The sequence below is a fragment of the Coenobita brevimanus genome, chromosome 96 (assembly GCF_032717465.1).
Source record: "Coenobita brevimanus isolate Jiangsu-jjx chromosome 96, ASM3271746v2, whole genome shotgun sequence".
Taxonomy (NCBI): domain Eukaryota; kingdom Metazoa; phylum Arthropoda; class Malacostraca; order Decapoda; family Coenobitidae; genus Coenobita; species Coenobita brevimanus.
In genome coordinates, this window is record NC_137049.1 from 23,218,034 (window position 1) to 23,233,148 (window position 15,115).

General features: G+C 42.3%; 1 protein-coding gene across 9 annotated transcripts in view; it reads left to right on the top strand.

Moving 5' to 3' along the window:
* The window catches only part of Mi-2 (chromodomain-helicase-DNA-binding protein Mi-2 homolog), an 87,485-nt gene that overhangs the window by 53,567 nt on the left and 18,803 nt on the right, over positions 1-15,115 (top strand). For 7 of the 9 annotated variants that reach the window (XR_013899730.1, XM_080283137.1, XM_080283142.1 and 4 more), the window contains exons 27-30: positions 3,174-3,442; positions 7,059-7,224; positions 7,743-7,937; positions 8,677-8,851. Coding sequence is in view for 7 of the 9 variants with exons in the window: in XM_080283137.1 (XP_080139263.1) it covers positions 3,174-3,442; positions 7,059-7,224; positions 7,743-7,937; positions 8,677-8,851 (805 nt within the window). In the remaining 2 variants the exon portion in view is untranslated. The remainder of the gene's footprint in view (positions 1-3,173; positions 3,443-7,058; positions 7,225-7,742; positions 7,938-8,676; positions 8,852-15,115) is intronic. The other 2 variants (XR_013899731.1, XM_080283138.1) reach the window with 1 other exon arrangement.

Here is a 15,115-nt window from a genome sequence, read left to right on the forward strand (position 1 = left end):
GTACTCAAGAATTCTATCTATCTATCTATTGCCAGACGCCTCAATCCTGTTTGGGGTGGTCACAAACAAATCGCCTCCACGTCGTCCTGTCCCCCGCCATTTCACTGCCCTGCTCCCAACTCACACCCCCCTCTCTCATATACCTTTCCACTCCATCCCTCCATCTCATCCTCGGCCTCCCCCTCCCTCTTCCTCCCTCCACCTCACTCATACACTCTCTTCGTCAGTCTTTCACCCTCCATCCTCTCCACATGACCAAACCACCTCAGTGTGTTCCTCATAACACTTCCTATCACATCCACACCACAATGCTCCGTTATATCCTCATTTGCCAGCCTGTCTCTCCATGTGACTCCACAGGCTCCTCTTAAATAACTCATTTCCACTGCTCTCACTCTTGACTTGTGTCCTTCCAACAACGTCCAAGCTTCACTTCCATACGTTAGAGTTGGTATCACAATACTGTCATGTAGTAACTTTTTCACTTCCATGCTCACTTCCCTGTTTCTTAACACTGCTTTCAAAGAACCAGCAACCTTTCTTCCCTGCTGTACCCTTTCAAGCACTTCACCCTCCAAACCTCCATCCTTACTCGGCACACTACCCAAGTACTTAAACGTACTCACATTTTCCAATTCTTCATCCAAACTTGCTCAAAGACCATCACTTTACTCTTCTCTACATTCACCTTTAAATTCTGTTTCTTACACACTTTCCCAAACTCATCCACCAAGCCTTGCAGCTCCCCTTCGTCTTCACTCAACAACACAGTATCATCTGCAAACAACAGTATAGGGAGTTTCCAAACACTATCCTCTCTCACCAGGGCCACTCCAATATCCACTGCCCTACCTTGTACCTCTTTTATTACCCCATCCATGAACAGATTGAACAACCTTGGAGACATGACACATCCCTGTTTCAACCCAACCTCCAAAGAGAAAAATTCACTTAGTCCACCATCCACACGCACTGCAGCCTTAGCATCCTCATACATACTCTTCACAGCATTCAACAACTTTCCATCTACTCCATATATTCTTAACACTTTCCACAATCCTTGTCTATCCACTGTGTCATATGCTTTCTCCAAATCCATGAAAGCCGCATACAACTTCTTTCCCTTCTCTAGAAACTTTTCCACTAAAGATCTAAGAATGAATATCTGATCTACACACCCTCTTCCCTTCCTACAGCCTCCCTGTTCTTCTCCAACTAATTCCTCTGTTCTGTCTCTAACTCTGTCAATAAGTATCCTACCATACACTTTTCCTATTATACTGAGATGACAAATGCCCCTATGATTACCACACACTTCTTTTTCCCCTTTTCCTTTGTACAAGGGAATAATTATACCTGACTTCCAATCCTCCGGGACTCTACCTTCCTCCCAGGCCAATCTGCACATCTTCCACATCCATTCTACTATTTCTCCCCTATGCTTCAGCATTTCACCACACACTCCATCAGTTCCTGGGGCTTTCCCCAATTTCACTTTCTTCATTGCTTCCACAACTTCTATCCTACTGATTTCTTCCTGTCTTCTCACCTCCCTCCTTCTCCCAGCCATTCCCCAGCCACTTATACTTGCATTACTTCCATCATGTATGTTCAACAATTCCTTAAAGTGTTCTCTCCATCTGCTCACTTTTTCTCCCTTCTCCACTTGTAATCTACCATTTTTATCTTTCACTCCCCTGCTAACCTCACTTCCACCCTGTCTTACTCTCTTCACCTCTTTCCAGAACATTTTCTTACAGTCCCTCCACTTTACACTCAAATTCCTTCCAAATTCCTCATCCATTCTCTTCTTGCTCTTTCTTACTAATCTTTTCACCTCTCTTTCTTTCTACATATAATTCTGTCTTCCACCTCTCAACTTCTTCCACGCCCCTATTTCTTATCCATTCATTGTATGCTTTCTTCTTTTGTGCCACAGCCTGTCTCACCTCTTCAGTCCATCATGCTGTTCCTTGCACTCCCCTCCGTCTTCTTTTCCTCCCACACACCACATCACATGCTGCACATATTTCTTCTGTAAATGTCTTGCACACACCTTCCACGTCCCCCATCTGCTCCAGTTCATATTTGCCCAATCGTTCCTCCACTTCTCTCTTATACTCTGTCTTTTTGTCATCCTCTTGTAACCTTTCCACTCTCCTTGCAACTACTCCTTCCTCTCGTCTTTCCCTTCTTCTATTCCTCCATCTTAGTTGTATCCTAATTCTAGCCACCACCAAGTAGTGGTCAGAAAGTCCACTCCCCCAACCTCTATAAGTTCCTGCATCCATTACACATCTTCGCATCCTTTCATCCACACTCACATAATCAATCATTGCCTTCCTTTCATTCAGTTCACCACCCACCCTTCTCATCACGCACCATGTATACCTGCGGATCATTTTATGCCTGAAGAGGGTATTGGCCATCACCAACCCCCTCCCAGCACAAATGTCCACTAATGCACTGCCATTCTCATCTATCGCAGCAGGCACACCCTACTCACCAACTATTCCATCCACCATCACATTCCCTACTTTATATACATATCACCGATCAAGAACACTCTCTCATTCCGTCCAGACTTTTCCATGCACACTTCCACGTTTGTCCAGAACTCTTCTCTCACTCTGCTAGCACGATCTTGCGATGGCGCATACACACACACAATCGCCCACATTTGTATTCCAACTTTCAACTTTACCCACACAATCCTTGACCCAACTGATCCATACTGTCTTATGCTCTTCTTCCATCTTTTATTCACAACTATACATACTCCTTCCTTTGCCCTCTCATTCTCACCTACTCCTGCACATATACCCCATCCTCAAGAATTCACATAACATTTTATTGAAGTATATGTTAAGTCTGTTAAGAGAAGAGTTTACAGACTGGAAGAGGAGATAGGTTGAGTACTTTTAGAAAGTTTTTATATACATCAGTGTTTATAAATATTGAAAGCGATATAAGACAACGGTCAAGAATGAGGTGGAAGAAAGTCTGTATTGTATATCAAGGACAGTAGTGTCATGGGGGAGTCATTGCTGTATAGGGACAGAATTGCCTGAAGAGCTTTTTGTTAGGACCACCTCTGAATAGGATGTAGTTTCATGCAGTAGATAACTAGACGTACAGTGGAGGTCTTGTACTTTTTTTTTTTTTTTTCCCAGCCTGAAGAAAAAGACAAGAAAGAGGAAGAGAGCAAGGAGAATGGCAAACCAGAGGAAGAGAAGAAAGAGGAGGAGGAGGACAAGGATAAGGAAGGTGGAGACAAGGAGGGAACCAAGAAAAAGGAGATTGAGCCAGTGTCGAAGAGAAAGTTTATGTTCAACATCGCAGATGGAGGGTTCACCGAGCTTCACACACTGTGGCAGAATGAGGAGAAAGCAGCTGTCCCAGGACGCGAGTGTGAAATTTGGCACAGGAGGTATAACAAAATGTAAAAATTAACTACCGCTACTACTGACAATACTAATATGGATGTTTGTGATGGAAACTAGCCATGCTGGTGTTTGAGTTGGTAACCAAGAATGGATGAATTGGATACCTTTGTCCAGTTTGTGTCTACATTTGTGCATGCAAAAGCCTCAGAATTTTAGATGTGACTAATATCCTACTAACCTGGTGTTTGCTATACTTAGAATGCAGATTCTTTCATCCTTTTGGTGTTAACTGCCGAAGGAAACTATCTTTTTGTGTGTTGCACCTGAAAACATCAAACAGTTGAACATTCTTAGCTGTAAGGTACACATTTAATATTATATACTTTCTCCAACCTTTCTCCAACCTTCTTTCCTTCCATCCTCTTCTGTCTTCCTGTACTTTATTCTTTCCTTGTCCTTCTGCGTATGGGTAACTTTACACTCCCTCTTCTGTCTTTCATTCCTTCATTCATTCCTCTTCCTTCTGTCTTTCGGTGACTCTACACTGGGTGACAAGCCAAATGGTTTCCTGTACACCAGGAAACCATTTACTATGCTGGGTGGTAACCATATAACCAAATTTTGACACCTGGTGGTTTAGTGAGTAATTATTGCGCTCCAATCGGATTGAGCCGGTGAAGGTTTATATCCAAGGGGTGGTTGGGGTTGAATGCTCATGTAATGCCACTCAGGGATGAGTGAGGCTGGTCACTCTTATCGTAAATGTCGGGACCAACTGCCTAGCCCCGGGCTCCTACGTTTCTCATGGGGCAATGTAGGATTGGATGATGAATGGACATATTGTACTGTACTAACATAAAAATGACTGCTTTCTGAAACATGTATCCTGCCCTTGCAGGACTTCAATAGTTGCTGACTGGTGAAGTGTAGTTTTAAAACACTTAGAACATTCCTTGTGGTAGGTGGGGGCGCTTACCGTCCACTCACTCGATGTATTGCTGCTCTCGGGCGTCTGCCCTTTCCTTTCCTCCATCCTTCTTCCTTCCATCCTCTTCTGTCTTTCTTTCCTTCATTCTTTCCTCATGCTTCTGCCTACGGGTGACTTTACACTCCCTCTTCTGTCTTCCTTTCCATCATTCATTCCTCTTCCTCTTGCCTGTGGGCGACTCTACACTGAGTGACAAACCAAATGGTTTCCTGTACACCAGGAAACCATTTACTATGCTGGGTGGTAACCATATAACCAAATTTTGGCACCTGGTGGTTTATTGAGTAATTAAGACACTCCATCCGGCCGGATTAAGCCAGTGAAGGTTTATATCCAAGGGGTAGTTGGGGTATATTGCTCACATAATGCCACTCAGGGATGAATGAAGCTGGTCACTCTTATCTTAATTGTCAGGACCAACTTGCCTAGCCCTAGGCTCCTACGCTTCTCATGGGGCTATGTAGGATTGGATGATGATGATAACTGATTCCTTTAATTTATTGTTTAAACTTTCTGAACATGATACCATACTATACAGCTTATTCATATTCTCGTAAAGTACATGTAAATGCCACAGTAAATATAAAGATGTAAGATGCGATTATCCATAGAATCTAAAGGTGAATGTAGGGAAGAGTAAAGTTATGGTTTTCAAGAGAAGTGAAGTCAGTGAATGTACAGTGAGGTTGGATGAGGAGGAAATGGAAAATGTATGTTTAAGTACTTGGGTAGTGTGATGAGTAAGGATGGAAGTTGAGAGGGTGAAGTGCTTGAAAGGGACAACAAGGAAGAAAGGTTACTGGTTCCTTGAAAGCAGTGATAAGAAACAGGGAAGTGAGCATGGAAATGAAAAAGTTACTGCATGATAGTGTTGTGAAACCAACTCTAACGTATGGAAGTGAAGCTTGAACCTTGTTGGAGGGACAGAAGTCAGGAGTGAGTGCAGTGGAAATGAGTTATTTGAGAGCAGCATGTGAAGTCACATGGAGAAACAGATGGACAAAGGAGGAAGTGAAGGAGCATTGTGGTGTAGATGTGGATGTGACAGAAAGCATTAGGAGAAACACATTGAGGTGGTTTGGCCTTGTGGAGAGGATGGAGAGTGAGAGACTGATGAAGAGAGTGTATATGAGTGAGGTGGAGGGGGGAAGAGAGAGGGGGAAGCCAAAGATGAGATGGAGAGATGGAGTGGAGAGGTATATGAGAGAGGGGGGTGTGAGCTGGGAGCAGGACAGTGAAATGGCGGGGGACAGGGTGACATGGAGGCGATTTGTTTGTGGCCACCCCTTACAGGATTAAGGCGTCTGGCAATAGATAGATAAATAGATCCATAGATGAAACTTGAAATCATATTACAATATTAACACCTTAACTTACACCTGTTTTAGTTAATATTACAATCTAGTGTCATACTCGAAGTACCAGTACAGTACTAGGTATCAGAACAATAGTCAGAGGTACACAACACTGTCCAAGATATCATATACTACACACATTTTCTTCGCCACCTGTTTGGTTACGAACGAACCATTTCCCTCTTCTAACATTTGATTATCCAGCTTCTTGTGTATGCAGATAACTGATATTCCTTATCCCATCTTACTTTTTATTTGCTGTCTAACAAGCAAGTCCCAAAATAGTTAGCAAGCTATAATTTTTGATAACTACTGTTTAATAATCTAATATTTATAGTTCTCATTCTTCCCAGTCATCTGCTACTTGTCTAGTCAGAACTTCATGTCACTCATTCCAGTGATTTGTTTCCCACCATGAACACTTCCATACACCTTCTGTATTCAGGTCGTTCCCATATTCAGTGTTTTGACTCCTGTATCCTTTCACTCGTCCCCTCCCCAGTTCCTCCCACTCATCCTCTCATTCTAACCTATCACCCTTGTCCCACATCCCAGGCCATCACCTTATCCCAGTGCATCTTGCTTTAATATCCTTGTCTTCAACTTGTACCATGAGGTACCATGATAATTGCCTCTACTCTTCCCCATGTGACTTACTTCTCTCTCTTGATTTCCCTAAGGATGTTACCTCTGCTTCTATCATTGTACCCTTATTCAGTGCCTTGATGATATTTCTTTTGTATGCATATGCTTTTCTTTTACTCCAGCTATCAAATTATGTACAGTACAGCATTATGCCTGGTAGGGAACCCTTGGTATTGTAGAGGTTTGCTAAATTAACCCCTTCAGTTTGATAATCTCTTACACTGGCTGCCAAAGATATGATTTTATGCAGTTTTCAGGAGACCACTTGTGAATAGGCTTATTACTCTCTCGTTCCCACTTTTGTGGGACTTCTTATGCCACTTACCATGCATTTCATTTTCATTCATCCTCTTAGTTTATTTTCCCATAACCCACATCAGTCATGCATTTATCAACAATCCCAAACTTATTTATGATTATTGACCTCATTGTCAGGTTATGTACCTTCAGCTTCTTTCATAGTACTTTAACATTACTGAAAATTCCAGTTTTATTCATAACACATGAAAATTCAAGATCTGTTTTTTTACCACAAACTTTTCATTTTGAATTTTTACCTTTGTCCAGCCGTACCTGCAGTCTGTCAAAACATGAATCATCATAACCATCATCCTGACTCCCTGAAAACAAGGAAAGAGGAAGCTAGTAAGACTTACCTTGTATTTTTCTCCTCCTTTTCCTTAGACATGATTATTGGCTGCTGGCGGGCATTGTGACGCATGGGTATGGGCGTTGGCAGGACATTCAAAATGATGTGAGATTTGCCATCATCAATGAACCTTTCAAGATGGATGTGGGCAAGGGCAACTTTCTGGAGATCAAAAATAAGTTCTTGGCTCGGAGGTTCAAGGTAGGTGCCACATACTTTCTGTGTGATTGGGGGACTAAAATGGTGAGTTAAATTGAGTTTCTGGCCCATTTCATTGGGCAGAGTGTTGATAGTTATTCTTCTGTTGCATTTTCTCTTTCCTTACTTTCTGAACTCTCCCTCATCCCATCCTCAGGTGGGAAAATAGAGGTCATAATGATGATGATTTGATCTTTCATAACATCATTGCGACGTGTTCTTCCCGTGTAAGGATACGGTAAGGTGGGATCCAGAAAATAAGGAAATAGAATGTATGAAAGAGGGTAAACTATCAACAGTATGCCTTGTGAAATGGGCCAGACTTATTGACAAACTGCATAGGCCCAGGGAATCCTGGCTCTGTGTCACAGGCCTAACTATCTTTGCATATTTTAGGATATTTTTGTATATAGTTGTGCATAACATTATCTGCCGGATAGTTAATCCACTGACTAAGTTAAAAAGGGTATACCTAATTCTTGCTATATCCTTTTCCAATAACTACTTATAATTTGTTTCAGCTGCTGGAACAGGCACTGGTAATAGAAGAACAGCTGCGTCGTGCAGCATTCCTTAACCTTCAGCAGGATCCTCACCATCCTGCTTGTGCCCTTAATGCCCGCTTTGCTGAGGTGGAGTGTCTGGCAGAGTCCCACCAGCACCTAAGCAAGGAATCCCTTGCTGGCAACAAGCCTGCCAATGCTGTGCTCAACAAGGTGCCAAGTGTTCTTTGTACATAGAATAAGCTGATTATTCAGTATCATCTAATTGTTTATCACCTGATGCTGAATCCTTAAAAGTATTTCTCATACCTGCTCAACCTCTTTATTCTCCTGAACCTTTTCATTGTCACTCTGCATGCTTTCCTCTCTGAGCAACATAACCCTTCATCCTGGTGTTTCCTTTACTGCTGCATCCTTCCCTTCACTGTAACATTTGCCAGACTTGACCTGCAGAGTGGTATGGCAGTTCACTGTTTGTATTACTGCCCAAACTTCTACCTTAATTTGCATCCCACACACACACAATCAGTCATTCCCTCATGTTATCATTCTTCCTTGCAATCTTCTTTTCCCTCACCATAAATGCTTGTGTATCAGTTTCTGTTGACAGTACTTGTGATGGACAATACTGCTTCACTGTGAATACTGCCCAAAGTATTCCCATTTCCCTTCACTCCTGGTATTCTGAAGGTACCTAAACTGCCATTTTCCACAGACACCAATATTGCCTAGTTATACGAATGTCCCTCAGCTTTCCCATCTGGAAAGGAGTGGCAGGCTGCAAGAAAAGGCCAGCTTCAGACTGTAGTATATTAGGTACAAATCCAGATGAGCCTGGGGCCACAACAGCTGATTAGATCCTGTTGTCATGAGACCCAGTGACTAAATTTGTGCATCAGTTTCATTAGATCTTGTAATCCTTCTCACTTACTTGAAAGGAATATATCCACAGGTGCTGAACCAGCTAGAAGAGCTTCTGTCTGACATGAAGTCAGATGTGACGAGGTTGCCCGCTTCCCTAGCCCGCATCCCACCTGTGGCACAGCGGCTGCAGATGTCAGAGCGATCCATTCTGTCTCGCCTGGCCTCCGGAGCTGGTAATTTGGACAAGAATAATACAGGGGCAGGTGAGGGGCCACTTGCTGCTAGTTAGTCACTGGTCTATCATCCTCATTCTACATTGTCATTGTCTTCCTTAATACTCCCTTTTGTAATATGCAAATATTGTAGCTACTAATTTCTCAGATATTAGTACAGTGCACTCACTAGTTTCACGAAATATACTTTCGCGAATAGCAATTTCGTGAGTTCCTTTGCAAGGAGTCTCGCGATTGCACTGAAAGGTTCACAAGTCCCAGCGGTGAGTAATCGCACGCATACGCATCTCCTTGGTCACTTGTTCACAACATTGGTGAGCTTGATGAACTCCCACTGGATTTTGAGGGCTTTGACTTTGAGGCATCAGGAAGTGGTGATGTGGGGGACTTAACAGTGGTGGCGAGGAGCAATGAGGGTGCAGGTGGTAACTAACCACCACTCCCAGCTTCAGAACTCATCTTCAAGCCTCATCAAGCAGTTCAGCCAATGTGTCAGTGTTAGTAAAGTCTTTAGTATTATGACTGAGTAATATATATATGCCTGTTTAACTGTATGTAATTTATAGTAGGGGTATCGTGTCATTAATGGGTAGCTGAGGGGGAATGAGATGGCTGACCCTGGAACCAATTACCACTTATTAGATGTAAAGTATATGCACGAGTTTCGCAAGTTTTAGTTTCGTGAAGCGATTGTTGCATCAATTAGGTGCAGAACTAGTGAGTGCACTGCAAATGGTTTGGTTGTTTATGTCTTACTTTCTACTGAAATTGCCTGAAACAAAATTTCATATTCTCTTCCTACATACTACTGTAGTTCAAAGGGATACATATTCTAAATATTGGGCTATAGTATGTATATTTGACTTTTTAGTCATCATTAGTAATGAAAATTTAGTAAACCATGTAGGATAGTCTTTAGTAGGTTTATAACTATCTTTCTCTTTCATTTGTGAATTCTTCAACTTGGTATTGACTGTGTTTAGCCAGAGGACATCTTCTGTAATTTATTTTTGCTACTTGATGATAATACTCAGCTTCGGAAAGATGTTTCAATCAGGAGATGTCTTTCTGATGAGAAAGAGAATAGTTACAGGTAGCAAGAATAAGGTAATGTAATATGTCATCTGATTCAATAAGTTAACACCTGAACCTTCTTGGTAGCACAGTGGGTAGAGGTTGTATTCTGAATGACATAGGAGGCTTCATAGTACCTATTCCTTATTTTACATATTACACCTTAATATTGTCTTCTATGTTATATACAGTACATCATTTTAACCCACACCTCTCAGGGTATACTGCACAACGAGCATTCACCACTTCCTGGGGAAGTCTCGAAAATTACTCACCTTCACACCATCACATCCCAGGAACTAGACCACCTATAACATTCAATTCAAAGACCAGAAATCTCACCAGTCATTCCTCTTGCTGATGCAAGTATCCCCATGTTTAGGTGATGTTACCAAGAATGGAGCGGAGGAACTGGAGTAACGTTAGGTTCTTGGCTAGGTGGTGAAAGCATCACAATTCACTGCCCTTATTTTTGCCATAATACATCTGTGTGACTCACTGATTTGTGTGTGGGCATCTTGTGAGTGGCTGATAACAAAAATATACAGTATATCTGACTTAGTTGTTGCTGAGAGGGTGACTGACTCTGGAGCATGCCAGAGCCTGTAGTATATCTCGGGAGTGGCTGGCGGGGGAAAATATTGGCTGACACTGAAAACTATGGCAGTAATGCAGTTGGGAGTGTACTTGTGGCCCAGAGGACCCAAGGAAGCTCAAATTTCACTAGTATACTGTACTTCTGACCTGGAGGATAGTAGTTAATATTGACTTAGTTTGCATCAGTAACATACAAGAGGATATTGGGGTGTAATGTACAGAATAAGTTACTGAGGAAGATGTTACGAGTCTTCATAGCTACCTAGAATTCCACCTTAAACCACATGGCCCCATACACTTAATTGGCTAATGCTCTGAATCCAGATTCACCACAAAACTTATGACCAAGTCCCTCATACTACATAGATTTTGGTGTGCAGAAAGAACAAAAGGCATGAAAAGTATATGCACTCTTCTTATTCCTCCTGCCTGCATAAACAATAGTTTGTAAGTTTACTATAGTAATTGAGATTTGGATTTGCAGAAAGAATGAGGCTTGGAAAACATTGTACACTTTCATTGCTTTTTCTGCAAAAACAAATCATCAATTTGACAGTAAGTTTACCAGTGAACCTGGCACCTTTACTGTACCTTTGTTATGCAACTGGTGTCTTGGAACTGACCATCTTTAAACCACAAAATTTCTGACCTTTCTGACAATAAGTTTATCAGTGAATCTGGCACCTTGACCATACCTTTGTTGTGCAACTGGTATCTTGGAACTGACCATCTTTAAACCACAAACAAAATTTCTGACCTTCCAGTGCCGTGCATGGCTTTTTCAGTGCCCCAGGGTGGTGAGAGTGATGTTACAGAATGGTTTTATATTTTACTTTCTTTATTTTTTCTGTTCATTATGAGGACTTTTTCTTGCAGTCTCCAGATGACTTTTTTCAGCTTATTGTGGTAGTGGGGGTGCCCATCATCCACTTCCTCTATGTGGTGTTGCCTTATGGTCTCTACACTGAGTGACAAGCCAAAGGGTTTCCTGTACCCAGGAAACCAAGTATTATGTTGGGTGGTAACCATATAACCAGGGTGTCTGGCTGGGTTAAGTGTCCCCCTGATACCTCTATCTGATATCACTAAATTATGGAAAACCTTTCGGAGGGACAGGTTGACGAATGAAGAAGTGAAGGAACATTGTGGGGTGGATGTGGGTGTGGTTGAGAAAATTAGGAGAAATACACTGAGGTGGTTTGGACATGTGGAGAGAATGGAGAATGAATAACTGACTAAGAGGGTGTATGTAGGTGAAGTGGAGGGAGGGTGAGGGAGGGGAAGACTGAGGATGAGGTGGAGGGATGGAGTTAAGAGGTATATGAGGGATGGGGGAGTGAGTTGGGGGGAAGGCAGTCAAATGGTGGGTGACAGAGTGACTTGGAGGTGTTTTGTCTGCGGCCACCCTTTGCGGGATTAGGGCATCGGGCTATAGATAGATAGATCACGGAGGGCCCAGTACCTACCCTGGGCCTCAACCAGATGGACGGATTCGCATGGCCATGTGGAATGTGAGAGATGTGAATGAGAAGAGTAAGAAGGTGGAAGTGGTGAATGTGTTCAAGAGTGCGAGATGTGCCGAGATGGCATTGTGTGAAACTAAGTTGAAAGAGAGTGAATTGGAGGAGTGGGAGGGTGTAAAGTGTGTAAGGTCAGGCATGAATGGGCAAGGAAGATGCAAGGAAGGAGTTGCTTTGTTGTTGAATGAGCTGTAGCAGAGTGGAATGAGAGATTACAAATGTGTCAGCTCAACATGTATGTATGTCAAGTTCAAATGTGAGAAGGTGAAAGTAGCAGTGATTGTTGCCTATGCACTGTGTGAGAACTGGAGTGAGACAGAGATAGACAGGTTTTGGGATGAGCTGGATGAAATAGTAGGAGAAATGCCCAGGAGATATAAAGTGATTGTAATGCGTGATATGAATGGTAGAGTTGGCACTGGTCCTGTGAATGATAATATGGTAATAATGGCATACCAGGAGAAAATGATATTGGGAAGCAACTGAAGGACATGTGTCTTGAAGGAAGGTTGTGCATTTGTAGTTCTTATTTTAAACACAAATATGCACATAAAAATATGTGGTATATAGGGAATGGAGATCATGTTGAAAGGAGCCTGATTGATTACATGCTCGTAGAGAAATTGATGCTGGGTAATGTTGCTGATACGAGGGCAGTAAGAGGAAGATGTGGAGGTTTGTCAGATCATATGATTGTGGTATGCAAGATCAAGCTGAGAGGAGTGAGGTGGATCAAGAGAGAGAGAGGAGCTGTTAGGGCGAGAGACTGAAAGTTGAGAAGCCAAAGATCAAGAAATGGCAGATGAATACAGGGCTAAAGTATGGGAGGAGGTAGAATCAGTGAATTGGAATGAAATGGATCTTGACAGCTTGTGGAATGTATATAGGGATTGCGTAGTTAGGAAAACAAAAGCGGTGTGTGGTGTGGCAAGAGTAACAACAAAGAAGAAAGTTACAGCATGGTGGGGTGAAGAGTTAAAGATAGCAGTGAAGGAAAAGTGGAAGAAGTGGCTAGAGTGGATATAGAACAGGGGTTCAGTTGAAATAAGAAATGAATATATTAAAATCAAGAAGTACATAAAGTGACCAGTGAAGAGGAAAAAGGAGGTGATAAATGATGATTTAGAAGAAAAATGACTGCAAATTAATCTGAAAATAGGAAGTTATTCTGGAGAGAGGTGCAGAAATGTACAAGTGACAGTGGAAAGAAGTGTGAAAGTGTGAAGGATGTAAGTGGTAGATTATTAACCCATGGGGATGAAGTAAGGACAAGATGGAAAGAATATTGTGAAAGTCTGGTGAATGGAAATGGAGAGAGCAAAGTGATTGTTAACATGGTTGGTTCGGGGGATGTTCAGAGAAGGAATGCAGTGTCAGGAAATGTTACACATGCGGTGGTGAAGAACGCTGTGAAGCAACTGAAAAATGGGAAAGCAGCTGGGGTTGATGAAGTGTATGCAGAGACGATTAAGTGTAGTGGAAAGGGCGGAATGAAGTGCTTGTTGGAGATGTGTTAGAAGGCATGGACGAGTGAAACTGTGCCATTAGACTGGAAAAGGGCAGTAATTGTACCCCTGTACAGAAATAAAGATGAGAGTGAAGCGAGCGCAAGAATTATCTTGGCATAAGTCTATTGAGTGTGGTGGTGAAGGTGAATGGAAAAATTAGTGTACAGAAAGTAAGAGATATCAGAAGTCCTAATGAGTGATGAACAAATTGGCTTTAGGACGGGCAGAGGATGTGTGGATCTAATATTTGCAGCGACACAGATAGTACAGAAGGTGTGAAAGTAGGACAATAAGGTGTTTATGGCATTTATAGATCTGGAAAAAGCATACAACAAAGTAGACAGAGAAGGATTGTGGAAGGTTTTGCGCATGTACAGTGTAGATGGTAAGCTGCTAGGTGCCATCAAGAATGTTTATGATGGTAGTGAGGCATCTGTAAGGGTAAATGGGCATCAAAGTGATTGGTTCACGATCAGTTTGGCCGTGCGACAAGGTTGTGTGATGTCCCCATGGATGTTCATTATATGTGATGGGGTGACAAGAGAAGTAAAAACACAAGTAATGGAGAGAGGGATGGCACTGGTAATGAATGGCCATGGATGGAATATCTAAGATTTGTTGTATGCTGATGTAGCAGTGCTACTTGCAAATACCACACACGATCTTGGTAGACTAGTGCAGAGTTTTGTCGATGTCTGTGAGTGTCGTGCCCTGAGAGTGAATGTAGAAAAAAGTAAAATGATGGTTATTGAGAGAGAAGTTGATTCCCAGTGTGATGTTACAGTGAATGAAGACAGAGACCAGAATTGATGTGAAAGTTCAAATACCTGGGCACAGTGATAGAAAAGAGAGGAAAATGTGCAAAACAAGTGGAAAGTAGAGTGACACAAGGAAGAGAAGTAGCTGGTGCATTGTAGGGCTTGATCAAAAACAGAAGCTTGAGTGTAGCTGCTGTGCGAGGCTTACATGAAGGAGTGTTAGTGCCAGCTTTAACATTGATGTGAGACTATGGTGTGGCATGAAAATGAAAAGTCAGGAGTAAGTACAGTGGAGATGGGACTGCCAAGGAATGAATGAGAAGTACAGAGAGTGGATAGGATACAGAATAATATGATTTGTGAAAGATGCGGAATGAGGAAGTCTGTGGACACCAGAACAGAAGAGAGTGGACTGAGATAGTATGGTCATATGGAGAGAATGGATGGCAGATGAGTCGCGAAAAATGTATATCTGAGTGAATTTGATGGAGGGAGAAGGCAAAGTAGGCCAAGAAGAAGGTGATGGGATATGGTGGATGAGTGTGTGAGGAAGAGAGGTATGGAAGTTGTTGAGGCTAAGGGACTGACAAGAGACCGAGCTGGGTGGATGACTTGTTTGGAGAAGCACATAACCAGGGATTTGGCACCCCTTTTTAAAGTGACAGCTTTTGGATTGACTATCAGATAGGTATATGTGAAGCTACAAAATGTGATTTTTTTTTTTTTTCCCTATCTCATGGAGCCAGGATTCCTTGGGCTTGAATGATGAGTGAATGGAAGCATGGCCCATTGAACTGGGCAAACTTAGGCTGTCTGGACATTGCTACTCCTCACCCA